Source organism: Pelodiscus sinensis, chromosome 6, assembly GCF_052426305.1.
Source record: "Pelodiscus sinensis isolate ZL-2025 chromosome 6, ASM5242630v1, whole genome shotgun sequence".
Taxonomy (NCBI): domain Eukaryota; kingdom Metazoa; phylum Chordata; order Testudines; family Trionychidae; genus Pelodiscus; species Pelodiscus sinensis.
The window spans coordinates 105,488,614-105,515,599 of NC_143057.1; the positions used below are offsets into that span (position 1 = coordinate 105,488,614).

At 45.5% G+C, this 26,986-nt stretch overlaps 1 protein-coding gene and 1 long non-coding RNA gene across 3 annotated transcripts in view; one reads left to right on the plus strand and one right to left on the minus strand.

The window, feature by feature from the left end:
* Positions 1 to 6,980: 6,980 nt before the first annotated feature.
* EGFLAM (EGF like, fibronectin type III and laminin G domains) overlaps positions 6,981 to 26,986 on the minus strand; it is a 125,691-nt gene continuing 105,685 nt past the window's right edge. Inside the window, exons 18-23 of one of the 2 annotated variants that reach the window (XM_006139475.4) lie at positions 26,334 to 26,514; positions 18,539 to 18,617; positions 15,548 to 15,691; positions 13,119 to 13,202; positions 8,426 to 8,529; positions 6,981 to 8,061 (exon numbers count right to left, since the gene is read on the minus strand). In XM_006139475.4, the coding sequence (XP_006139537.3) occupies positions 7,907 to 8,061; positions 8,426 to 8,529; positions 13,119 to 13,202; positions 15,548 to 15,691; positions 18,539 to 18,617; positions 26,334 to 26,514 (747 nt within the window). In that variant the 3' untranslated portion in view covers positions 6,981 to 7,906. The other variant, XM_089779411.1, reaches the window with a different exon arrangement.
* LOC149524199 (uncharacterized) lies at positions 7,974 to 10,760 on the plus strand. The gene is made up of 3 exons (XR_016349942.1): positions 7,974 to 8,106; positions 8,471 to 8,753; positions 10,509 to 10,760. It is a non-coding gene; the product is annotated as an uncharacterized LOC149524199 (long non-coding RNA).

The following is a 26,986-nucleotide window of genomic DNA, read 5'->3' on the forward strand; positions in this document are numbered from 1 at the left end:
CACCGTACTGTAAATTTCCTTGCACAAGAGCAGGCATGCAGTGTGGATGCTCTGTGGGTTCTTGCACAAGAATGGCTGTACTTGCACAAGAAGCCGCGAGTGTAGACATAGCCTTAGAGGGAACACTTCCCCCAGCCTCTCTGCCCCCGAGTTAATGTCAGACACATTGGGTTAAAGTAATTGCAGGATAGTTGCATGAGGAGAGGTTTGGTGGGGGCCGAACTAATCCTTGTTGGTAGGAGGATGATGGGAAATGTTGTTTGAGAGGGGTGACATGACACCTTTTACTTGTGGTCGTGTGTCCATCTTGCCCCGAGCGTGTTACCTCCAGAGGCCTGGTTAATGGGGATCAGGGGATGTGGTTACCAGGATTCAGGGGTGTGGCTAATGGGGCACCACCAAAAATTATACACACCTGCCACCCCTGGCCCAGTCAGCTCTGTGCTGTCCTGGGCTGGAATGAATGGCATTACCATGGCCTTGCAACACAAGGTAGAGGATTGCATGGGGGAATCAGTAGTCATCTTGGAATTGTGGGCAGATATAGGCTGAATAGTAGCTTTCCACTGATTGTGCCACGGTTCCCCTTACACAGGGACTTCCTTACCATTTTAGTGCCCCATGCAGTCCAAGCACTATGGGGCAGGGGGCGAGTAGCTGCTCCAAGGGGCAGGACTGTACTCAAAGCTGTGGGAGCAGGAACTGGGGGGAGGGGTTGAGGAGGGGTAGGGAGGCTGGTAAGGGAGCAGGCAGACTGAGTGGCACAGACAGCTGGAGCTGCAGGCCAGGAGGTGGCACAGACAGAAGGGGAGTGGAACTGAGGGCTGGCAGGTGTGGAGGTGGCTCTGGAGGGTTGGGTCTGATGGGGTTAGGAGATGAGGAAACCAGGGGTCTGGAGGACTGGGTCCAACAGGACTGAGAGGCAGAGTGGGAGGGGGTAGAGTGGAGGCTTGGGGACTGGGTCTGATGGGGTTCATTGGCAGAGTGGAGGGGAGCAGGGAGTGGGGGGTTGGGGCAGACAGAGTTGGGAGCTGGAGGAGGGGAGGGGACTAGAGTCAACGTAGAGGTGGAGGTGGAGAGGGTGAGGGCATTAGGGCTGGAGCAGGGACTGGGGCCAAAGGGGCCAGGAGGTGGGGGGCAGGGATAGGGGACTGGTGCTGATGGGGCTGTTAGGCAGAGCACAGGGCAGGAGGCTGGAGCATTGAGGCCAGTGCTGCCCACAGCCGGTGGTGGCCCTAGACATCCACAGAATAGAGAACTACTAAATATGGAGCACTGCAGCTGCAAATGACTAAGGATGGCCCTGCCCTTATACAGATGTGAGCCCATGAGTTTCATGAGCTAGAGCAGCTGAGCCTGATTTTTGCTCTCTGTGACATTTAGCTGAATGATGTGCTTTCCTTTAACCAGCAGCTCAAGCAGATGATGCTGACACAGAAATTCTTGTAAGGAATAGCTGGCGGGTGAGCAGCTTAAAAACCTCAATATGCCAATGTGTCTAGCACCGAATGCAAGTAAAAAGTTGGCTCCTACTCTTGGCATCTTTATAGTTTAACTAGGAAATAAGGATGCAAGCCACTTGCCATTGCTGCTATTCTAATGGCAGCCATGTGATGCTGATTTCACCATAAAGCTAAGGCCTTTTGGGAGCTATGCCAAACAGGGATGTCAATAAAGAGCTGATGCTCATTTGTGAAAGTCTTGTGCGAAGGGGATAAGTATCCCAGCATGAGTATGACTCTGCAGGGAGATGAATGTTGCCCTGTTCCAATACAAAGTATATAGAAAATGATCAACTCCCAGAAACAATATAGAGGGTGGGAGGACTACACTTACTGGCACTGGGAATGTTTTAAGTAGAAAGACCAAGGAATAATTACAATTTAGAGAGGAAAAGCCCCACTAGATTCCCCTGACACATAAATGGCAGATAATATTCATGCTGTGGCTTGTTAGCACTTGCTTGCCCCAGAAAAATGCTGCAGCAATTGGTATGTTATATAGATTGCCAGAGCCTTGCAGCCTAAGGAAACAAGTGATGCATCAGTCTCTTTTCTGTAATCAATATAGCTAGCAGAGAGCTCCTGCAGTATTCTCTGTGTATTCATGGACAGCCTAATGTATTGTTTTTTTAACCAAATGTAAATTTTTACCAAAATTAAGTGTTTTTTAAAGAAAAAAAATAATTTGTGGCAAGCTAATTTAACAGAAGCAACTTTGTCCCAACAGCTGTTTGCCATAAGGTCCCCCTCTTGCCTTTTTGCAGCCATCTTTAATGTTTTTGTGCCAGCACCACACAGTAGGATGCCATCATTCCCTTTTAGGCAGGCGGGTGAGCTGACTGAAGCAATAAGGTGCACTCACACTATGTGTTGAGGGTTCCCCCCACCTTCTGGGTTTTGTTTTCTTCTCTTTTTGTCCGGCCTGAAATTCATCTTTGTTGCTTAGTGCGTGTGCCGTTCTGTGAGAGTTCCCCCCCAAACGAAGCAACTGGAAATGGAGTTGGTGCTGGGTGCCAATGAGGGAGGCTGTTCTATGAAGGGAAATAATTTTTGGCTTTTGGGAGGACAGGTAAGTAGCAATTCGATAGCGGAACAAGTTCTGTAATTCCCTATGCAGTCCTCTTCTAAAACATGTACCTCTTTCTTGAGGGCCTGCCTTTGCCTGTGTTCCTGAAGGCACCAGTCTACTATTTATTGGCTACTCATGCATGGCAAGGACTGGTGTATACTTAAGGCTAAGGCAGAGATGAACTGGTATGAAATGTCCATAGGAAAAGGCAGGATCAAACCGCAGGAGGCTACTCCGCTGGTTGCAGTGGGGTGATTGAGAGGTGAAATGTTAGGCCCATGAAAAGAATGAGGTGTCAGGCCAAGCTCTTCAGGCACATAATGTCTGGGAAGCTGGGATTTAGGTAGCTGGCAGCAGGTGCATCCCACTACTTGGAATTCTAAGCCATGATTTCCCTCCCCCCACTTCCTGGCTATCAATGTCTGTCAGGTCAACTTTATTTGGAGGGGGATAGGGAAAGCAGGAACCCTATCACCCACTCCAGTATAGCCACTGGTTAGGGCGCTCACTTGCGATGTGGAATACCTGTTTCCAAATCCCTGCATTACCCAATTTGGAAGAGGGCCTTTAACCCACGTTGCTGCATCCTATGTGAGTGCCTTGACTGCCATGTTCTTTCTGGGGGTGGGGGTTCTCTGTTGTTCCTGTTGGAGCTATTTCACTTGGTTTAAATAAAGATTGATAGGAGAAGAGACTTGAGCCTGACTCTCCCACAGGGCTAGGGAATAGATAATCTGGGAAACACAACTGCAAAGCGGCCACAAAAATCCCCCCCCACACAAACAAACACCCACCCCCAACTGTCTTTTACCTGTGCTCTAGAAACTCCTGCTGCATTGGGCCCTGCTGACAAGACAGGCAGGCAAAATCCTATTTTGATAATCTTGCCAAGGCTCAGGTGTCAGCGAGGGCTCCAAGCAACTCATTAATTGTGGAGCAGTGGCAGGACTTTGGGTGGAAATGAAAGCACCTGCTGTGAATGAAACATCATAGTGACTCCTAAACATTGGACTTAGGCATGTTAGTCTTTCTGTACATCTATGCCCAGGGGACTTGCTCTGTTTTTGTCAAGATATAGGCTTCAAGTATGGACTGCGATCTAAACCCCTTTATATCACTGGCATAGCATATGAGGTCTGGAGAGCAACCAGCTCCCACTGCACGGCGATGATTGAAAGTATTGTGCCTATATTCAAACTCAAGAAGGCTCACTCACTGGCCCCAAAGATAAGAAGTGCAGTATTTCATTTAAGACCGTGGTAATATTGCATAATATTCTGCAATGATTCTGTGTGTTTCAGATGCAAGTGAAATGTGTTGCTGTAAACCAAAGGGCTGTTGAAAGCAGTCATGAAAAATTTGGTTAATCTTATCCTGCTGTACTCATTATACTAGGCTGTTCGTGAAGTGAACCGATTACATTGTCAAGTCCTAAAACTTTAAGGAAGAAAAAGAGGTGCCAATGTGCCTAGTAATTTTGTAAAGAAAAGGCAGCAACAGAGTATCTGGTTAATTGGGAGCGTACTACTCACAGTTTGCCCTAACTACGCAAAGCCTCCCTGTTTTGTATCTTGTGCCAGATAGTTGCTGGCTTGTTTATTAAACTAACTCAACCACGAATACTGAGCACATGTGTGTCAGGTTTTCTTTTGGGGAATGACTGACTGCTTTGTAATATACAAGTTCTTCTTTCCCAGCCTGTGACGTGAAAGTTAGAGCCCAAATAATCCTCCCTTTTTATTCCACTCTCACAGCATCTGTGTGTTCCTCTCACTTTATTGTTAGCTAAGGACCCCACTACTTCCTTTCAGACTGCCAGTGTCATTCCTTAAACAAGCATTGGGGGCAGTGTTGAGCAACATGTGGCATCTCCTCCTCTACACAGGGCAGGGTATATCACTGCTGCTGGAATTCCAAGAAGAATGTGTGACAAGTCAAAAAGCTGGAAGCTTTAATGGTGGTATCACTCTGCAGTGAAGGTGCCTTTGGCTTCTCAGCCCTGTTCTTTAAGAGGAGAGTGAGGCGGTCTTTAAAATTAAAACTGCCCAAAAGAAATGTGTTTTGAAAGAGTCAAGTATTACAGTACACCACATCTGTCAATGCAGCAGTGTTACTTATTATGCCTTATTTGCTCAGCTGGATGGATGAGGCTGACATAGCAAGTGAGGTAATCTGAGTTAGGAGTGTGGGTTTGTTTGTGGTGTGCCTTTATTGGCCTCTCACACCGAACACGAAGTTTCTTAAAAACATGAAGTTAATAGCACGAAGCTTCTTAAAAATCAATCCTGCACTTTGAAAGACCAGCTCCTGTTCCACCAACATAGCTCCCTATCCTGAGGTGACTTTTTCTGTAATTAACTTTCTTTACATACAGAGTCATCTCCTGCCAGATGCTGATTTTTGAATTGGGCTCCAGATTTGGTGACAAGAGTTGCAAGGGCACAGGAAGCAACCAGATGGGAGAAAGTAAAAGTAAATATGCTGAAAACATCATGCAGTACTTACCAAATAGATGTGCCTCACAGACACTACGCATAGTACAACTAAGTCACTCTTAATAAATGGCCCCACATGCTTAAAGAATGGGAATACAAGGCTCCAATTCAATTGCCATCTCCATGTTCACAATAAAATGCAGCATAAACTTGCTTAAATGCCTGTTTCTGCATCTTCTATACAAGTATCCCCTGAAGGTACATTGTCTTACAAGATGTCTTCATTTAGCTAATCTAGTACTTTAGCAGCACGATTTTCTATTTTATCTTCTTTATTTTGATAAACTAGGCAAATATAACTTAGATAGGGCCACGATAAGGTGGGTGCATAATTGTTGTTAACGGTTCTAAATCCTGCTGGAAAGGGATAACAAGTGTAGTTCCTCAAGGGTCTGTTTTGGGACCCGTACTGTTCAATATCTTCATCAATGATGTAGATATTGGGATAGAGAGTACGCTTATTAAGTTTGCAGATGATACCAAACTGGGTGGGGTTGCAACTTCTTTGGAGGATAGGGACATAATTCAAAATGACCTTAGCAAGTTAGAGAAATGGTCAGAGGTAAACAGGATGAGGTTTAATAAAGAGAAATGCAAAGTGCTCCACTTAGGAAGGAAAAATCAGTTCCATACATACAAGATGGGAAGCGACTGTCTAGGAAGGAGCATGGCGGAAAGGGATCTAGGGGTCATAGTGGACCACAAGTTGAATATGAGTCAACAGTGTGATGCTGTTGCAAAAAAAGCAAATATGATTCTAGGTTGTATCAACAGGTGTGTTGTAAGCAAAACTCGTGAAGTCATTCTGCCGCTCTACTCTGCACTAGTTAGGCCTCAGCTGGAGTACTGTGTCCAGTTCTGGGCGCCACATTTCAAGAAAGATGTGGAGAAATTGGAAAGGGTACAGAGAAGAGCGACAAGAATGATTAAAGGTCTAGAGAACATGACCTATGAAGCCAGGCTTCATGAACTGGGCTTGTTTAGTTTGGAAAAAAGAAGATTAAGGGGGGACATGATAGCGGTTTTCAAATATCTAAAAGGGTGTCACAAGGAGGAAGGAGAAAATTTGTTCCTCTTGGTTACTGAGGACAGGACAAGGAGTAATGGGCTTAAAGTGCAGCAGGGGAGGTTTAGATTGGACATTAGGAAAAAATTCCTAACTGTCAGGGTGGTCAAATATTGGAATAAATTGCCAAGGGAGGTGGTGGAATCTCCCTCTCTGGAGATATTTAAGAACAGGTTAGATAGACATCTGTCAGGGATGGTGTAGACGGAGCTTGGTCCTGCCTTGAGGGTGGGGGGCTGGACTCGATGACCTCTCGAGGTCCCTTTCAGTCCTATTATTCTATGATTATTCTATGATTCTATGATTCTCTCTTCATTAGGTCTTTCAGCAGCACTCGCCCTATAGTAAAAGTTCAGCTACCCAGGCCAGAAATCCACCCGTGTCAGTGCGCCATATATTGTACTATCTTTTGGGAATAATCATAAATCTATCTTTCTCTTCCAGCCAACGTATCCAGCACCATTCCAATGGCAGAACCCCAATAGCTGAATAGTATTCTGTAACTGCACCTATGAGACTGGTTCTGGCAGCAGCAGTGGGGTTCTTGAGTGACCATGATATGGTGGCATGTTACCTCTTACATTTTAGTTTGTTTCCACTATTCTACTTTTATATGACCACAGCATAATGAAAATGCCAAATCTCCAAACTCTGAAATTCCAACTCTCCCTGCAGCATTTTCTGTCTGTTCTGCTGGTCCTGCAAATGCCAGTTTGACACATACTGTGGAATAGATTTTGATCTGATGCATGGAAAATAAGCTGTTTAAGTGGCCTAGGTCCTCTTGCTTACACAAAGTCTGATCTTTGTGTGAGATACAAAAATACTGAAATATCACAGAAGCAAAAGATTTTTACACCTTTTTAATCGGTGTAAGCCAGGAAAGCTTCATGAATGTACAATTTTAACTGTCAAAATTTACAAAAAAAAGAAGTCAGATTTCAAACTGATTATAATTCACAAATATCTCCACTGACAATGTATAATACAGACATTAAACTTCTTTATATAACAAATTAAAAACACAGTTTTGTTGTTTTTAGGAAAATGTGCAAAGAGCTAAGTGTATTACACCTACACTTCAAAAGTTATACTATATGATCAGTTCTTTTGCTGCAGCTATAAAAATATACAAGTACAAAATTACTTCTACAAAATTGGTTTGTTGATTTTGCTGCTGGTAATAAAAAAGTAAACTTCAATATTAAGAATTATCCTCTTCAGCAAACAACATTGTTTTGGAAGCAAGAGATGTACGTTTTTGTTGTTTATATAGGAGGGAACATAACCTTGAATATTGCAGTGAATGCTAAGAACAACTGCTTATTCGGAGGGTAGAAATTTAAATGCATAGATACAGAGCCTGAAAATGTTCATTGGATGATAGTCTTTGTGCCGTTGTAAGCTGGAAAGAATACAAATGTTTCAATACTGTTTGTTTGGACATGTAAAAAAAATCTCTATGGAATCACAACACAGTCATTACATCACACCGTTCTTTGTAATTTGCACTGATGTGTGATCTTCAGTGTTCACTAAACATTTAATGGGTAAAAGTGACAGTTCCTACACAAAATACTCAGTTTGGTTTTGTCACTGAGCATCAAAAAGAGGAGAATGGAAAATGGTCTCCCTTTGTATGATTTCCCTTCAGTTTGGTTTTTTGTCCATGGCCAACTCAAAGCATTGACCTTAGAGTGCAGTGCCAGTCATTTTGGTCTCAGCCACATACACATCCGCACAATGGTCCCTCCGTGTGGAGCATCTTCTCTTGTCACTTTGTCCCACAGGTGTTAATGTTCTTCCCATCTGTGGCATCTTCAACCAGTGAAATGTGGTAATCTGTCGACAGTGTGAAGTGTGAGATACACCCCACCAGACCCCTCATGTACTGTCGGTTTGTGTGCAGTGCTATTTCCTTCATGCCACCTAGGAGAGACAGGGTGTGAGAAAGAGACCAAGAAACTACTAGAGGTACATGTACTTCCTTTTTTTCCATTTAAACCAATGTAAACCACATGACAGCCCTAGATTCCCATTCTAACAAAAAGAAACATCGGCTCTGATACAGCAGCAGGTTTTCAGTGAGGTTTTTGCTTCTTTTTAAATATAATTTCATAGGCACTCAAAAATACAAATGTGATGGGCCTGAGAGAGTAAATTGGGAAGCTAATCCCTTCCACCACAACTCAATGCAAAAAGGAAACTAGAGTGAAGCATCTGAGTTACTTCCTTTAACCACTTCTCATGTATGGTTCTCAGTGGACCAGTACAGACAATGTTGGTCACTTACCTACATACAGATCTCCATTGATATTTAATTGTCTCATCATTCCAGGTGATTTACCAGTTCTGGCACCATAATCATCCACAGTTACCTTTCCAGACTGCCCATCCCTGAAATGGAAAACAAAATCCAGATTTAGATTTACTCTAGCAACTGATTCCTCCATTACATACAGTAAACAATCAAGCAGCAGCAGCAGCTCTTCCTGCACATGCATGTACAACTCAGAAGACCCGTCATTACTGAGCAAGATGCTTTTATTGCGAAGGCTTAATCTTGATTTGGGGAAGGCTCCTTGCGGTGTTATTCCACTGAAACACTACAGTGTCATTGGGTAAGTAAAGGATTCAGAGGAGGTGGGAGAAAAGAAATGAGTTGAAAGAGGAAAACTGAAAACAAATATTTGCTGCTGATTACAAAAAAAAAGGAATGTTGGTGACATCAGAGCAGAAATTTAGGAAGCCTTCAGGAGCCACTGCTAGCTTTGCACACTCAGCAGCTAATCACCTTCAGAGCTGCACACAATCTATCCATCACATTGCTGACCAGCCTTTACTATGATAACTTGCCACCATTCATTCCATGATGACTTTTTCAATGTTATTTCCAATTCTAGTCCGATGAGACCAAAGTACGTAAGTTTGCATCAGCTGATTTTCAACAGCAGGGTCTGCTTATTTCCAATAATATTGATAATATAAACATAAATATAAACATCTTCTTTTCTGTCCATCATGTATGCCAGAGGTTCCACCATCTTTCAGAAGCTTCCATTTTTCTTGTCAGCAGTACTAATTTCCCATGGCTCACTTCTGTAAGTCACTATGAAAAAATTACTTTTCATCAAGCAAACCTTTGTAAGATGCCAGTTTTCCCAAAGTCTTATGCAAGGTCATGGCTGAGTGAGCCATTTTTAGTCTTCCAATGTCTTTAGTTGCATATACACAAACCTAGATAATTTATTTATTCCCTCTATGGCTTGACCTTTGTGACATCTGTTTGCATCCTGTTTTTGTTAGTCAGGTCAATGTGGATGTATTGCATTTTTTGCCACATTTCATGGATATCACTGTTGCTGAGGATGAGCGTCTACATAACTCTAACTTCCTTTCAGCGCCAGCTTAGAGCCAGAATGATGTAGTCTTTATATGGTGTCAAAGTTTGTATCACTTGAGCTCATTGCACAGTGCTGCTGGTAGGTGTTCTCCTCCTCGTGTGCTAACAAATACAGCTACTTGGCAGCACCTCCTGGCTTTCTCTACAGTACAGGGTTTTTGCACAAGAAGCTTTTTGAGGAAGAGATCTTCCACCAAAACTTCTTGCACAAAAGTGTGTCCACACCTCAAAAGCGCATCGCAAAAGCAATGTGCTTTTGCACAAGAGAGCGTCCACGCTGCATGGACACTCTTGTGCAAGAAAGTTTTGATTGCCATTCATAGAATGGCCATCAGAGCATCTGTGCTTTTTCTGATAGGCTCTTTTTGCACAAGAAATCCCTGTTGAACATCCACACACAACTTTTTGAGCAAGAACTCTTGTGCAAAAAGGAGTTTATTCCTTGTAGAAAGAGGTATACCTACACCACAAAAAGCCCTCTGTTCTGACATTTTACTGTAAATTTTCTTGCACAAAAGTGCTTGTGAGGTGTGGATGCTCCGTAAGTTTTGTGCAAAAACTCTGTAGTGTAGACATAGCCCCAGTGAGATAAGGGGATGCCCACATAAAGGTAATGGCTACTACACTTAATAATTTGAACTCTCACAAGTTAAACAAAGTGAAACTATTAATTATAAACATTATGTAAGGCTTCAATTAAGGAAAAACAAGCAATTAGTAAAAGTGCTAAATGGTTACAATTATTAGCAATATCTGTGATGTTGGTAATTTAAGTACCAACTCTGGCCAAGGCCACAGGCCTTAGCTAGAAATGACAAGCTCATAGCTGGAAACTAAAGCAGCTCAACTGTCTGTTAGATTTGTTCAAATTAGATACTAGTCTTATAATTCTCCTGTGGGAATTCTGTGCCATTGCACAATGCAGAATTTGCACAGAAATTGGTATGTGCTGAATTTCCTGTTCTCCCCACAGAAACGGGCTGATGCTGGCCATCACTACTGGGTACTGAACCCAGCAGAGCCCAGCTGGTGAACAGACAACACTACTGGGGAAGCAGGAAGGAGCTGGATTGTTACCAGAATGCCCTCAATGAAGGGGGCTGTGGGCAGGAAATATACAAGTCCAGCAGCCAGCATCAGGCAGTTTCTCTCTCTGAATCCCTGGGCTGGGAGGTGCAAGGGAGGTGTGGGTGTTCGGGCTGGGGACTGCATGTGAATGAGCTGGGAGGAGTAGAGCGTATAGATGTCTGGCCTGGGATGTAGGGTTGCCAGGTGACCGGTTTCTACGGGACAGTCTGGTATTCGTGCCCTCTGTCCGATAGAAAAATTCAGAAAATACCGGACATGTGCAATGTCGGATATTTTCTGAATTTCCGGCTGGGCGCCGGACGAAAGCCTGGTGGGGGTGGGGGAGCGACTGGGAGGAGGGGCCACGATTGAGGCTGGGAACCCTGTGGTTGCATGCAAAAGCCGGGCAGGGCGGGTGCCTTTGCCTGGCCTCTACTAGCAAGTAGAGGGAGTGCCTGCCGGGGCGTGGCCTGTTGGACTCCAGCTGTGGCCCCCCTGCCCCGCCAGCTCTGCTTCCCACCCTCTTCCTCCGGGTCCCCCTCCTCCAGTCCAGCCCCCCTGGCCTCTGATCTCTCCCCCCAGCTCTGCTTCCCACCTCCTTCCTGCGGGTCCCCCTCCTCCAGTCGAGCCCCCCTGGCCTCTGATCTCTCTCCCCAGTTCTGCTTCCCACCCCCTTCCTCCGGGTCCCCCTTCCTCCAGTCCAGCCCCCCCAGCCTCCGATCTCTCCCCCCAGCTCTGCTTCCTGCCCCCCTTTCTCCAATCCTCCCGTCCAGCCCCTGATCCCCGCCCCCCAGCTCTGCTTCCCGACCCCCCCCTTCCTCCAGGCCAGCCCCTGACACATACCCCCTGCCAGCTCCACCCCCCTTCCTCCCGGCCATCCCCGTGGCCCCCCCCCCCCCGCCAGTCTCCCCTCCCTTCCTCCAGGCCGGTCCCTTCCCCGCCGCCCAGGATCAAGTGTGTCTGGTATTTGGGGAGGGTCTACCTGGTTACCCTACCTGGGAGGGCACCACGCGGCAGGGCTCTGGGAGAGGTAGAGGGTGTGGATGCCCGGAGGGAGCTGCAGTTAGGCTCTGGCGGGAGCATTCTGCGTTCTGGGGAAGGAGGGTGGAGGGGAAAGGAACTAGATTGTTGTATGTGGTTTCCTTAACTCTCTACTCCTGAGGGAAATTTTTTGTGTCTCTATTGTCACAGACACAGTTGCTAATAAGTATTTACCAAAATAATAGAAACTGGCATGATTGTTTGGTATTGAGTTAACAAATAAAATATGCAGAATTTTAAAATATTGTGTGTGGACTTTTCAATTTTTTGGCGCAGAATTCTCCCAGAAGTATTACAAAAATATGTTCAGTCTTTAGACCCTATAAATAGCTGCATGCATTAATCTCATTTGTCTACATGCCTTGCTACAGGTAAAATATGTTTGTTTTGTAACAGTGCCTGCTCTGAACTTTGTGAACACAGAGGGTGAAAGTGCTTCTTTTCCACCCCTCCATGTAGGAATATCAAATATTAAGTGGGCCATCATGGGACAAAAACTTTAACTGCCCCTTCTACCAATGAGACCTCAGAAGTCCTCAGCCTGTTGATTTGAGTGCTGGAAGAGAGAAATAAAAATAGCTGACATCCTGGTTTTCGCCTTTTCCCACAGGCAGCAGGCAGATTCCCCCCTTCAGAGAGACCAGCCCCTGCCTCTACTTCTCAATCTGCCTGAGAGCCCCCCCACAGTCTGTGAACCCCCCTCCAAAGCCACAGCCCCGAGACCCTCTGCCCCCCTGGGTTGGCCTAAGCTTGGAGCCCCAATCCAGACCTTCTTGAAGAAGCCCCAGGCCCACCCCCTTTGTCCAGAGATTAGTCCCTCCAGCCTCCATCTACCCACAGGAACCCCAGACCAGATGCAGCTGCACCTTCCCTCCTGAGATCCCAAGCCGCCCAGCAAAAGCCACAGTGTGACAGCATCTCTTCCCAAAGAAGAACCTGAGCTTGTCATATGCCCCGTGCACATGCTGTAGCATCTGAAGAGGTAGTGACCACTACTCAGCTTCTCTCTGGAGTCCAGGGAGCTTACTAATGAACCCAGGAATCTGAAGGGTGCATACTGCCTCCTCAGTTACCCCAGAGCCTGCCTGGGGCATAATACAAGAAAAACTTTCTCCCGCCAAATGTGCCACTGGGTAGCCAGTGGCAAGTGCCAAGGGAGGCAGTGCCTCCCCTGGCCTATTGTACCCACCACCCTGGCCTTTTTCAGCCTTTGGTATCTCTCCCATGCTCCATGAGTTCTCCAAGAGAGAGCTCTTCAGCCAGTGTCTTAACTATTCTAGCCTGTATTTCACCAGGCCCTTCTGACTCAGACATTTAACCTGTTGAAGTGGCAGTGGGGCGGCTAGGCTTTGAAGAGCTGGATCTTACCATTTTCTTCTGTTCTAAGTTTCTTAGCTGGTCACCTCTCTGATGCAATCTCCAACATGGCTCCTAGATAAGTGAGGCTTTATTGTTAATATGAAGCTGGACTTACCGAACTGCCTTTACTCTGTGCCACCTGCCATCGTTGAAAGAGCCATTCACCATAATGGAAGCAAGACCACTGCCCAGATTGTAGCTACAATGTTAAAAACAAGTAGACATTATTTACTGCCATTATAGGACCCTGAATCCCTAACATATTGTCCAGGGAGCCTCACCCACAGCTTTGATTTGACCATCTCAGCTCCACTGTGCAGCACGATCCACAGGGGAGGGCTGGGTCTCCCTTTGAAGGTACCAATGCTGCACTTTTCTTGGATGGAGGGGAAGTGCAGGGTACCATATGACACTTCTTTACTCTCCAAGGGCTAGAGGGTGCTGTTTCCACAGCACTGCTAGGCCAGCAAGTGAGACCAGCAACAACAGCGGGAGCTCCTGTATGACTAAACAGCTCAGGAATAGCTTGTTAGGGTCACGTATTATAGGCATGACTGAAACAATCTGAAACACACACAGGAATCATTTGTATTTAGGGGAGAACAATACCTTAGGATGTCAGTGAGAGGTGTGGCCCTGTGCTCGGAGCACAAGGCAAAGAACTCCCCCATTTCAATGTCACTGTCCCTGGGTTCATCTACAGCTAGGACTGTCAAACTTCATTGCAGTGCATATGCCAGAAGGGGGAACTGAAACCTGAGCCCCCTCACGTCCTATGGTTCAGGATGGGTCGGGGGAACAAAGCCCAAGCCCCACTGCCCTGTGTAGGGGAGCAAAAACTGAAGCCCAAAGGCTTCAGTCTCAGGCAGAGGACCTGTAACCTAAGCCCTACCACTCCCCCACCCTGCCAGGCCCCAGCAAGCCCTGGCAACCCTGCCAAAATGGGGTCTCATCTCAACCCACAGTTTGAGAACCACATGTCTACAATATGCAGACTCTGTCCTCACAGCTATACTGACAGAGGTCTGTAGACAGAAGGGCTATGTCTACACGCGCGGCTTCTTGTGCGAGTAATATGCAAATGAGGCTAAGCGTGGAATATTGCTGAGCCTCATTTGCATACCTAATGAGCCACCATTTTTTTCAGAAGAGGTTCTTGCGCAAGAAGGAGCATCTACATTGTCCCTTCTTGCGCAAGAAAAACCCTCTTGCGCAATGCCGTTACAGCTATTATTTTTCAGGAAGAACGGCATTGCGCAAGAGGGTTTTTCTTGTGCAAGAAGGGGAAGTGTAGACGCTCCTCCTTGCGCAAGAGCCTCTTCTGAAAAAAATGGTGGCTCATTAGGTATGCAAATGAGGCACGGCAATATTCCACGCTTAGCCTCATTTGCATATTACTCGCACAAGAAGCCGCGAGTGTAGACATAGACAAGGAGTTTTTTCTGCTGGTATAGTAATACCGCATGCCTGCTATGGAGCACAGAACTAGGTCTTCCACATCCCAGGTGAGTGTCCTAGCCAGCAGGCTGTTGGAGAGATAAGGTGTGTGAGGATTCTTTTATTGGACACATTTCTATTGGTGAGAGAGACGTGTGTTCTTACCAACAGAATGTGAACCGATAAAAGATACAGCCTCACACACCTTATCTCTAATATCCTGAGGACAACATGGCTACAACTACAAAGCATAAAACAGACTACTGCACAGTCTATGGTGGGTTGCATTCCCTATCTCCTCTTTGTTCAGTCCCTGCTTCAAAGAATATGTAATTATTTGGAAGCAGCGGCTGTCCTAATGATAGCAACGAAACCCCTGAACTGTTTCATCTACTGTTTCAGTTCCCTGTTTTGTGTACACTGAGACAGCTCAGATTTTTGCAAGGTTAACCACAGGAAACCACAGGAAAATGCCTTTGTAGCAACTATTACAAGATAAGCTTTGGAATGTGAAACACTATTTGTATCTGTAAGATTCAGCCACAAACAGATAAAACCAAAATGTTGATAATATAGTTTAGATGTTCATGTTTTTTTAAAGCTCTTTCATTGTTCACAAATGTGAACAGCTATAATAATATTTACAGATGACCTCTTCCAGTTTAGTGTTTGCCTTAATTTGAAAATAAATTATAATACAGAAAGACACATTTCACCAATAAATATCCCACCAAGGCACTCTGGGGAAAGCCACAGAAGAGCTGTCTGAACACCTACAATAAGATAAAAAAAATCCCATGAGAGCACTTGACTTTTGCTGTGTTGTCAGATACTTCATAGTTTTATATTTTGGATTTGGGCAGTAAGATTATTTCAAGTTGAACAAAATCTGCTGCTTGACTCAGGGGAAAAATGTAAAATCAAGTAGCAGGGTACATTTCAAATACCCAGGCACGAGCCCAAGGGACCAAACATACATGGTCAATGCACAAGACCATGAAGTTATAATCCCAGGGGTCCTTGCTCCATGCTGAAGGGTAATAACATTATTGTATAGCATGGTGATTTGTGCACACTATGAAAATAATTAAACCAGTTACCAATTACCTGAATACTAATGCTCCTTCTTGAAGTCCTAAAGAAATGAAATCACTGTTGGGACGCATGGGGCTGTCTCCCCTCCACATCAGCAGACCATCCTTCAGGGTAGTCTTAAACCTCATGAACACATTTGACCGTGATCCTGAGACTCTGTTTAATTAGGAGGAAAAAAATCACATAGAAAAGTTACTAGATTTTTTTCCCTTTGAACGTTATCACTGTACCCTTCAATACAAGGCTCTTTAGGGACCTATTGGTGGGGCACTCTAGCCCTCAGTAAGGCATGATTTGATACTGTAAAACATATTTTACGCTGATCATAATTAAACAGCCTCTTCTCAGAGCAAAATTCCTGGGAATGCTGCTGCGATGTTGGAATTGTTGGTTCTATGAGGTGCACTGGCAGGAGCTATCATAGTCATGCAATTTAGCATAGCCCAAGGGCTGAGGGTACAGTGAAGGGTGACTGCTAATGTCTGCTACTTTGTTATTTGGCTCTTAATAAATGGGCTCAGCACCAGAGAATGTGGCCTACAGGCCCATAAGCATTATCAGGAAGTGCCTGCTGCGGCAAGTCATCCCATCCCACTGGGTGTAAATTCCCCCCACCCCAATCCCAGCCAACCCTGGTCTTTCAAAGATTCTGGGAAGCAAGGAGCCAGGGATGGACCCAGGGGCTATGTAGGTATAGCCAGGGGGCAGCTGTCTGCTTGCCCCTGATCCCAGGGAGCATACCTGAGCACGGAAGATGGGCTGCAGCTGGTGCACCAAGTGGTGCTCCAACCACCATCACCGGGATACCTCATAGAGCCAAGCCTGCACAGGACAGCCATGACTGGTCTGTATCAGTCACTGCAGCTTGGGGGTGGGAGGAGCAGTGCCTCTTGTTGACACCTCTCCCACATGCACTTGGCTGCCTTTGTCCAGAAGCACTGACCCAGGTGATCTGTGGATTGGGCATGGAAGCCCCCCAGATAATCCCTTCCTTGTAGCCCTTGTTGCATGCAAGGGCCATGAAACAGCTGCTCTTGAGCGAGGGAGGCATTGCCTCCACCTGTCTGCCCCTTCATGTCTAGGGTGTCAGATTGGGCTGACGGCTGATGGTGCCTCTAAAGCCCCAGTGGTCTATAACTATTTCGAAATAACTATGCCCAGAGTCACTCAGAGTAATTACTCCCCAGTGCTGCCTGGGCTCTACATCGCAGGAGTGTGTCCACATGAAGGGAGCCCGCCTCCGATAAATGTTGAGGTTTCCCTGTAGTGTGGACACGCTATTTCTAAGTAGTTATTTCAGGAGTTATTATTTTCAAATCAGTTATTCTGAAATAACTTCCTAGTGTAGACATGCCCGCAGGAAATAAACACAATTGTTTCTGAAACAGACTGATTCTTTCATTTTAACATCCAAAAAAAAAATCATAAATTTCATTCACTAATCCACCTGAAATTGCACCCTGGGCCAGAGCTCCAGGAAGAGAGAGCCTCCCCACCACACACCCCTCTTGTACATAATTCTGGTCATGTGGGATGCTGAGAGGTATAATTGCATCTCCCAGGACTGGCCCAGATGAGACCAATTGATGCTGTCCTGGAGCAAGAGTGGCTGCTTCTCCTGGGGTTCCTGGCTGGGGCACCCTACATACCAGAACCCCGTGCCGCTATCTCCTTATGCTTTCACTCCCAACTCTGCTGCTCTGAAGAAGACGAGTGGGCTGAGTGAAATCATACTGGGCCCCCACCTTAAGAAAATGCTGGTTGTGCACCTATCCCCTTCAGTGTCAGTGCCACTATCAAGTGTTGATGGGGCCAGGCCCCATGTACACGAATGAGGTGAGGAATGATTACAAACAATGGAGGGAGGGCAGGGTAATAGGAAGAGATTATACAGTGACTTTCCTTGGTGAGGGCATATCCTAGAGCAGCGGTTCTCAAACTTTTTGAGTTCCGGAGCCCTTTACATGCATAAAAATGTATGCGGCGCCCCAGCGCCACTGATCCACTGATTGCATCCTGGAGATGTCTCACAGAGCCCCAGTTTGAGAAACACTGTCCTAGAGATTTCAAATTTATTTTGCTTTTGCAGGCCTGATTTGGTAGGCAGGCAAGCTCTGAGCACACTTACTCCAGAAAGCAAGTTGAGCATTGTTTCCTGCTCCAGGTACTGCTCTGGAGCTTAGATGCCTGGCAGGGGGCATATTCAGAAGGGCTGCGTCTAGATTGGCATGATTTTCCGGAAATGCTTTTAACGGAAAAGTTTTCCGTTAAAAGCATTTTTGGAACAGAGCGTCTAGATTGGCACTGACGCTTTTCCGCAAAAGCACTTTTTGTGGTAAAGCGTCCATGCCAATCTAGACGCGCTTTTCCACAAAAAATCCCCGATCGCCATTTTTGCGATCGGGGCTTTTCTGCGGAAAACAAATCTGAGCTGTCTACACTGGCCCTGTTGCGCAAAAGGGACTTTTGCCTGAACGGGTGCAAAATAGTATTTCCGCAGGAAGCACTGATTTCTTACAGTAGGAAGTCAGTGCTTTTGAGGAAATTCAAGCAGCCAGTGTAGACAGCTGGCAAGTTTTTCCAGGAAAGTGGCTGATTTTCCAGAAAAAATGGCCAGTCTAGACACAGCCAAGCAGAAATAGGAACCTAGGGAATTTTAATTGCAAAAACTTTGATGCTTAGCAAGTTTTGGTACTATGTGATTCAGAGACAACTTAGCAAGGGCTTTGTGACTCCCATTTGGACCTGATTCTGAGATTTAGGTACCTAAAGGAGCAGTTAGGTGCTTAAGTCTGGCTCACAGGTCCTGATCTGTAGACCAGGGAGACAGTGCTTCGCTACCTCGTGGAGGTATTAAGGGGATAATCTCATGAAATTCTGAGAGGCACTCAGATGCCACAATGTGGCTTAGCAGGACTAACTGATACTTACACAACAGCTTTTACAGTTCAATGGTAAAAGACAAGCACACTCATTTAGGATCAGGGTCAGTGAATTAATTACCTTTTGAGGATATCCGGGTTATCATATGTGAGGTAACTACGGCCAATAAACTGTGGAATTTCAATGGCTTCTGTAACAGCTGGAGAAATGAAGGAGAATTATCAGCAAGTTGGCAGGAAAATACAGTGAACTGATTCAGCTTCTTTACTCCACGGACAGCCACTATTCACTGACACTAAGCCAAGCCTGGCAGCCTGGATACACTGCTGTGCAAAATAATAGAGCTGTTTTGTATCCAAGGCTGTGGAAAACAGTCAAGACAGGCCTCTAATGCTTATCCATGCCCTCACTCCTGCCACCCCTTTCTGACTACTTATGACTTTCTTTTCATATTCAATTTATCTTCTTGCAACAGAAAGTAGTTCCTAGCTGAAAGAGAGACCGTAGGGGGTAAAACGCTCCTGACGTCTTTTTTTTTTAAGTAGTCAGTGTTTACAGCCTTCTCCTCCTCCCTCTTTCTGAGCCCTGATGCTCATTCAGCAGACATTTGTGGCTCACTATGCCTTCCCCCCTCCCCGCCCCACACTCAGGAAGGAAATAAATTGCATTCCCAAATCAAGTGTCCTCAACAGAGCATGTATTGTAAATGGTCTCTGGCCCACACACTATTACTGAGGGCTCTAGGCTCTGAGGGAGTGGAGGGGCAGCAGAAGAGTGCCCACTTTTCTCCTTCCAACCTCTTCCTGTAGAGGCCTGTTTTTTCCTGTCCCTCTGGCCACCCTCCAGTCTGATTTTGCCCAGCTGGGAGATGTGCCAGGCCGTGTCTACACTTAGAAAATATTTCAAGGTGTGGGGGGATCGCTGAGCCACGGGTCTGTTGGTGGGTGCTGAGCATCCTATTACTGTTTTTCCCAGAGCAACACCGGAGTTGACACTTACGCTTCCTTGGCAAGTCCCAGGACAAACAACAGCAGGGAAAGAGCATGTGGCTGCTGTTGAGAGTGTGGGTCCAACTGCTCTGGCAGGCATTGTAAGCAGCAGCCTTTGCTCAGGGCAGTAGGCCGGAAACTCAACTCAAATTAACCTTGCCTCATTGAAAGCACAGAGAAGCTGGTTCATAAGAACATAAGAACGGCCGTACTGGGTCAGACCAAAGGTCCTTCTAGCCCAGTATCCTGTCTACCAACAGTGGCCAGCACCAGGTCCCCCAGAGAGGGTTGACCAAAGACAATGATCAAGCGATTTGTCTCCTGCCATCTCTCGCCAGCCTCTGACAAACAGAGGCCAAGGACATGGTTTCCAGACTAGCTCTATCCCCCTCCCCCACTCTCTTTCAAGTCATAAGAGGCTTCAGGGTCCTGGGAGCAGTTTAAGCCAGCCCTAGCCCGCCTAAGAACCAAAAGAGCCATTGACTGACATTGTTTCTAACTCACAGCTGCTCCTGTAAGAGTGAGACATGCTTTTCCACTCAGTTTTCACTAGGAATGTTAGCTATCGGGTAACTGAATAGTCGTGTAGCCACATGAAATATTAGCGGTTACTTGCCTATTCAGTAGTCCCTGGGGGCAGGGCTGGCAGCCAGTGCGCTCCTGGCCCCACTCCCGGGGAGCCCCCTGCCACCTCACACTGCTGCCTCTGCATAAGGGGTCTGAGCTCCACGCACAGAAGCTGATCAGCAACAGCAGCCCCTGTCCATGGGAGGGGGTATGTGTGTGTGTGGGGGGGGGGGGGAGTGTTCCAAGCCACGCACAGACAGAGGCTAGTCCATGGTAGCAGCCACAGTCCATGGGGCTCTCAGACCCTCCGTGGACAGGGGCTGCTGCTGTGGACCAGCCTTTGTCTGCAGCAAGCCTAGGCTGCTGCAGACAGATATTGCTTTGCAGCAGCCTCCCCTGCCCCCCATCCCATCCTGCACTGCAGAGGCATGGGGGGGGGGGGAGAGACGGGGGAGCAGCACCACAGAGCTGATGCTGGGGGAACTGTTTTCTTAGCACTGGTGCTTGCCTGTTCTCCCCCTCCCCCCCGGGCTCAAAGCTAACTCCTCACAGGTCCTGGTTCCTGCTCCCTTCCACCCCCTGCTGCCTCTAATAGAGAGGCAGCACTTGGGGAGGGAGGGGAGGGTTAGTCAATAAGATTAACCAATAAGCCCAGTCTTATCGGTTAATCGCATAGTCTACTGCACGTTAACATCCCTTGTTTTCACTAGCTACATTTCTAGCCTGAGATTTCTTTCTAGGCTGTGATTATTGTAGTGGTCCATAAATAAGGGAAGGTGAACAACTCATGGCTATTGCTTTGGACTAGTCATTTTCCCTTGTTTGGTGAAAAGAGGGTGTTTGTTTTGTTCTGTTTTGTGATATTCTGGACAAAATACTCATACTCAAGCAAGCCAGTAAAAAACAGTGACTGAGGTTGTTCATTCAGCATGCAGAGGGAAGAGGAATATTGCAAGGCGCCCCTGTGGGCAGAGCTTTTGTGTGAATGTCCTGCCATCTGCTACTGTGCATCACACTTGATCGTATCCTTAGGGATTCCTAAACCAGAGAATTTCATTTCATCTGTGTGCGCCTTAGTATTTGCACCTCCTTCTCCAGCAGGTTTTAATGAACGTTTCAAATGATTTGCTGGACGTGCTATGCTGCATCCAAAGGATATGTATGGAAAGAGTTTGGCAGAATGAGTAACTACCTCAATTCTTGTATATCACTGCAGGAAACGCACTATTTTTTAACATTGAAAATATTATTAATTTAAATAACTTTTAGATGGCTGTAAAAACTACAGCATGATAATCCTCCCCCCTCGTTTCTATAGCACATCAACATTAAAATGCGTGCTATTCAGGTGGAAGTCTGTAGTTAAATCATTATCTTGGAAGACAGAAGATCCGGATTAAATTCCCAGCTCTGCCATAGACTTCCTATGTGATCATCAACAAGGCCTTTAGGGCCTAAAACATTTAAAATTATGCATGGCCATGAATCTTTACAGGATTAGGGCCTTACTCCCTCTGTGCCCAATTTTCAATCTTCTGGTTTGAATGTTATAGCCCCTTCTCCAACAACTTGTCTGCCCTGACTAAATAACAAAGTTTCTCAACATAGGGATTGTCTCCCATGTGTGTTTGTACAGTGCTGAGCACAAGGTGGGGGGAGCATAGCGTTGGCTGGAGCTTTTAGGCACTCCTGTTAATGCAAAGTTGGCATATTTTGTGCACTCTGAAGCCATTGGGAGTTTCGGTATGAATGCCACAGTAAAGTGGGAATTCAGAAGGTAACAAATGGCTTTTTTATCTGTAATGAAATTAGGAAAACTGTACAGTATGTCTGAAGGGGAAACCCTGTGTTGTGCAATGCTACTGAAAGACTGAAATCCTTCTCAGGTTCTAAAAGACATGGTATTATCATTGGCCCAGGCATTCACCACAGGGATGGAAACAGCTGCAGGCCAGACAGTGCAAGACAGTGCTAGGACTCTCCTCCTATTGCACACAAAACAGGGATGGCAGAGGCCTTGCATCCAGAGAGTACTGCGGGGGCACCATTAGTGCCCCATGTATTGCTCTTGCTGGTGCACACTTGAGCGCTTGGATTTCCCTACTCACAGCAATGCCGCCCTATGGTTCTGTCTACACCGAAGTTAAAAACCCGTGGCTGGCCTGTGCCATCTGACTTGGGCTCCTGGGGCTCAGACTAGAGGGCTGTTTGATTGCACGGCTGGGGTCTGGGTTGTATGACTCTACAAGCTGGGAGGAGACAAGAGCTTGGCTGCAGCCCGATCCCAAATGTCTCCACTGCAATTAAACTGCCCCATGAGCCTGAGTCAGCTGGCATGAGCCAGCAGTGGGTGTCTAATTGCAGTGTCGACATCTACCCAAAGAGATACAATCTAGCCCTTTGTCTTTCTTAGAGCCAAGTCTCTGGTATGTACTTCCTTTGCTATTGAATCTGACTGAGCTAAAGCCACTTATTTTTTCCGTGACATCTTGTTACACCCTCGCCCTGTACAGATGTTATAGTAATAAACAGTCCGTCAGGCTCAGTTGCTAGACAGCACTATGCCATTCAAGAAGGGCCATGAATGACGACTCATATACAACTTGGAGGCTGTTAGCAGGCATGGGAACAGAACGATGACACATGAGTTTATAGGCAAGTAACAGAGAGAGAGAGATTGGATTTTCAAGGTACTAACCGTTGGCTTTAAAGCCATTTCATACTGAAGCCTATCTAGGTTAGTAACCAAAAAGTGTCACCATCCAAATGGTTTCCCAGGGAGCAAGTGTCCAAACACCTTCCCTAACTGAAACCCTTTATAACAGTCTTGGCAGAGAGGGCCCTGACTAAATGCACACGGTGAGCACTAAACTACACAGCAAGACTAAGGCATCTAAAATGAGGGTTACACATTTAAGTCCCAAATTTAGGCATCACAGAGATCCAACCCCCCTACTAAACTGCTACCTAACAATGGAGGTGCCTAGAACCCCTCAGCACCCGGACTGCTGGATTCTGGGATATTCTGATGTGTGTCTCTCTCCGGCTCTCTTGTCGAAGCTGTCCCAACCATGAATAAATAATAAAAGGTGCACTGGGCCAAAGAAAGAAACTGACTCCACAGCCAAATGGTTATACTGAGAGGTTGAGAAAGCCACATCCAAATCCCTTCTCCTCATCAGGGAGAGGGGGGAAATTGAGTTTTCCACATCCTTTAACCATGGGACTAAGGGCTATAAGGGATATGCCTTGTGTGGAGTTGGGTTTGCGCTGCCACCCTACTGGCAAGGAACAGCTTAGGTACGTGACTCCAGGAGAGGAGCTCCTGGCTTTGAATCCCAGCCAGAGATAAGCACTTCCTGCCAGCCTGGTTTTAGGCACCTAACTCCCTTCGAAGGATGGGGCTTAGGACATGTCACTTGCTTCAGTAGCTCCTACTTGCTAGTTTATATGCTTCTCTGCCTTTCATGCTGGCTTTTGTGGCTTTCATCCTCAGGTGCCATTCACTGAACAGGGCACCTAACAGCCTAACGCAGAGGTGGTGGGCTCCACTGGGTAGCTAAGCCCCTAAAAGGTAGGCACTGTAATATGGAGCATTACAATTTCTAATTCCCTCTGAGTCCTAAGTGATCCTCCAGGGTTGGAAAGAGAGCAGCAGTGCAGGGTTCCACAGAATACTCTGTCAGCTGGTGTTGACGCTTTTTTTTTTTTTTTCTGGAAGTGAAAAAAGATTTCACTTCTGTCTCTAGCACTGTTGGCATGGCACTCTCTGATGTTACATTTAAACACTAACATGATGAGGTGCAGGAGAATTACTGCATAACCTCAGGGGATATTTTTAGCTTGGAGATGGCAGTGTAAATCCAGCTCTAACCTTGATGGAACAGGTGCACACAATGACAAAGCAATATTTACATATTTGCAGTACTTACTGTTAAAGCAGTAATTCCCACACTCTGCAGTGAGTCAGCATAAGACAAAACAAGAACATGCAGATTTTATTTTTCAATGGTATTAAAATCTCAATTTTAATGGTCTGCCCTGTTTTAACAGGTTGTTCCTTCACTGAGATTTCTCTGCTTCATTTTTCAGTGTATCTCTAGAGAAAGTGGTGGTGTGATGAGAGCAATATTCTTAGAAGCCAGGACATCCTCTTTCTGTTATTCATAGGCAATAATTTAGCCTCACATACTTAAAATGCACAAAAAATTAAATTCATCCCTTTGCAGAGGGTGTGCACTAAGGCTCTATTTAACTAGTATATCAGGCATGCACAGACTGCAGCAAAAAGTTGAATGTCACACAAAGGAAAAAAGAATAGTTAGCTTTTTGGTACTTCTCATAATTTAATATTCACCACCATCACTCACAATGTCTTTTACAGGAAAGATATAACAATGTCAGCAGAAAACTATTGATTCCTCAGCCAGTTAAGATATAAAAGTACATGTCTTATGTACTCACATAGCATCTTGATTAAATATTCAAAGGTACCTTGATTAAATGTTCAAAGGTGTGTGACTTAGGGCAGATCTACACTTACCAGGAGATCAGTGCTGTGGCAATAGATCTCCAAGGGTTGATTTAGTGGGTCTAGTAAAAACCCACTAAATCAGCCACTGATTATGCTCTCGTTGACTCCAGTAATCTGCCAGAATGAGAAGCATAAGAGGAGTTGATGGGTGAGTTTCTCTCATCAAACCCTTGCAGTGAAGACCCCCACAGCAACTCAATCTAAAGTACATTGATTCTGGCTAAATAGCTGGAATTGCACATCTGAGGTCAACATTGCCCCCTAGTGTAGACTTGTACTCAGGGTCCCTTAGTCCTATTCTCAAAAGTGACTTAAAAACTGACAGGTGTAAGTCTCATCAAATGAGGTGCTTTTTTACATAATCACCTCTTGATCCAAGAGGTGCTCTTAAAACGTCACCACAGAAATTTGATTAAAACAATTTTGAATTTTATCAAATATGTTTGTAAAACAATGTTCAGGGCACTGTAAGGAAGTTTACAAGACTTTCTCCAATGCATTACGTGGCTCTTGCTGTAGATTTTGGTACTGTGGTACATTTAGCTTTGTACATGGGGCTTCCCTACTAGCATCCTGTAAATAGCTAGTCAAAAAAACGACAAAGCAAAGACTCTGGAATTAATACTGCCTGTCTATTAATGAAATGACAATATTATCACTGTAGGGCACTTTACGTTTTTTATTTTTAATAAAATGTATTTGTGCTATTATTTTTAGAAGACAACGCTTATTTTTTTTCTTCATGACTAACTGAAACACCTACTTTTCATTTGAAAAAACATGTTTGAGATTAACTAAAGAACGAGATTTTAATATCCTGCAATTATTTCTAATGTAGCATGCTGGTGTAGTTCAATCATTTTCCTACTGAGTCACTCAAGGTAATACTTGACAAAAGGGAAACAGCCCCATCTAGTGGAATAATACTGAGTACATGGTCTCTGTTTATGCAATCTGAACTCTCCATCACAAGCCTACTTGTTTGAAATAACAATGTTGGCTCTTTGAGCAGAGAACAAAACTCTTTGAGGAAAAATTCCTTGGTGGTCTTCAATGTTTTGCTGTAGTAGAATTTGTACTTACTGTGAAATCAAAGGCTAAAAACAGGATTAGATCTCGATATGAATAAAACAAAATGTTTGTTAACACTAGGGAGGATAAAATTACAAAAGCTGTCAATCCTTGTGATTCAGGGTGTAAGATAATTACCAGCTAGAGGAGAAGGGCTGAAATGCTCTCTTCAGCCCTAATTAAGAGCTGCTTAACTAGGGAGTTTTATGGCATCCTCTAAAGCATTCAGCACTGGCCACTGTGGGTGACCAGAGACCATGGTACCATCTCTAGATCACTGATCTGTTCTGAGACAGCAATTATAATGCTCTTAAATGCAGGCCTGTATGCAGGGGGCAGGGAGGTGCAAAGGGTGCAAATGCATCCCCCCATGGTCCTTCCTGGTTCTCCATGGGGCCAATTCTGGACAGTCTGGGAAAGGCAGAGGCGGCACACTTCCAGCCTCCCTCCCCTGTGATCTGCAGCTGGAGGAACCCTGGGGCTGATTCCCCACCCTTCTTCCCCTAGGAGAGAGGCCAGGGACAAGGCTGGGCCGTGGGGGCAGGGCAGCCACCAGTCCCTCCCACAGCTCACACACTCCCCAGAGAAATTCCTGCATACACGCCTGAAATGGCAGAAAGATGATGCCCTGGGTATGTGGGATGTGCAGTAACACAGAAGAAGTGCAAGACCCTATGATTTCTATTCTGTGCTAAGTCTGTCTATTATTTTTGGAAGAATTCTATACTTACAGATTGAAAGCAACCATTGTTACCTTTTTGGCAGTGCTGCCCATCAAAGCCTAAAGGGCAATCACATTCATAACTGTCCTTTTTGGGCATGCAGCTGCCCCCATTAGCACATGGAGAATTCACACAGGGATGGACAGTGTTCTCCACATTAACTCCAGAAGTGAAATCCTGCTTCACATCAATCATCCGGTCATTCAATATAATCTTGGTTTAAAAGAGAAGAGAAAATGATGCAGAAATCTCCAAATACAAATGCTCCCACTTTATTATTTTTATTACTCACTACTTAGCACTCCAGGGAAAAGCACTGTTTTGAAAACTTGACCTAACAGCTGTTTATTGTCATCAATGAGCTTTCAAAGTTTAGCCTTCCAAAACATTTAGTTGTTTATCCTGAGATGGGTGAATACATATTTGTGTGTGTTTCTTTAAAACACAAAGCAATTTAAGGACCCAAGCAGATAAAACCTGCCCAATATTTACCTGCCTTATGCTTAAACTTTAGTGCATGCTTTGTAGTTCAGCTGTGAGTCAGAACTAAAATATGATGTGAGCTTTGCTGAAGAAGTCAATTGCATCCTATGACAGCAGGACTATTTTGGAGAACATAACAGGAAAGTTATGCAGAGCAATGTACTAGAACAGTTTACTGCTAGTAGAGCATACTAGTATGGTC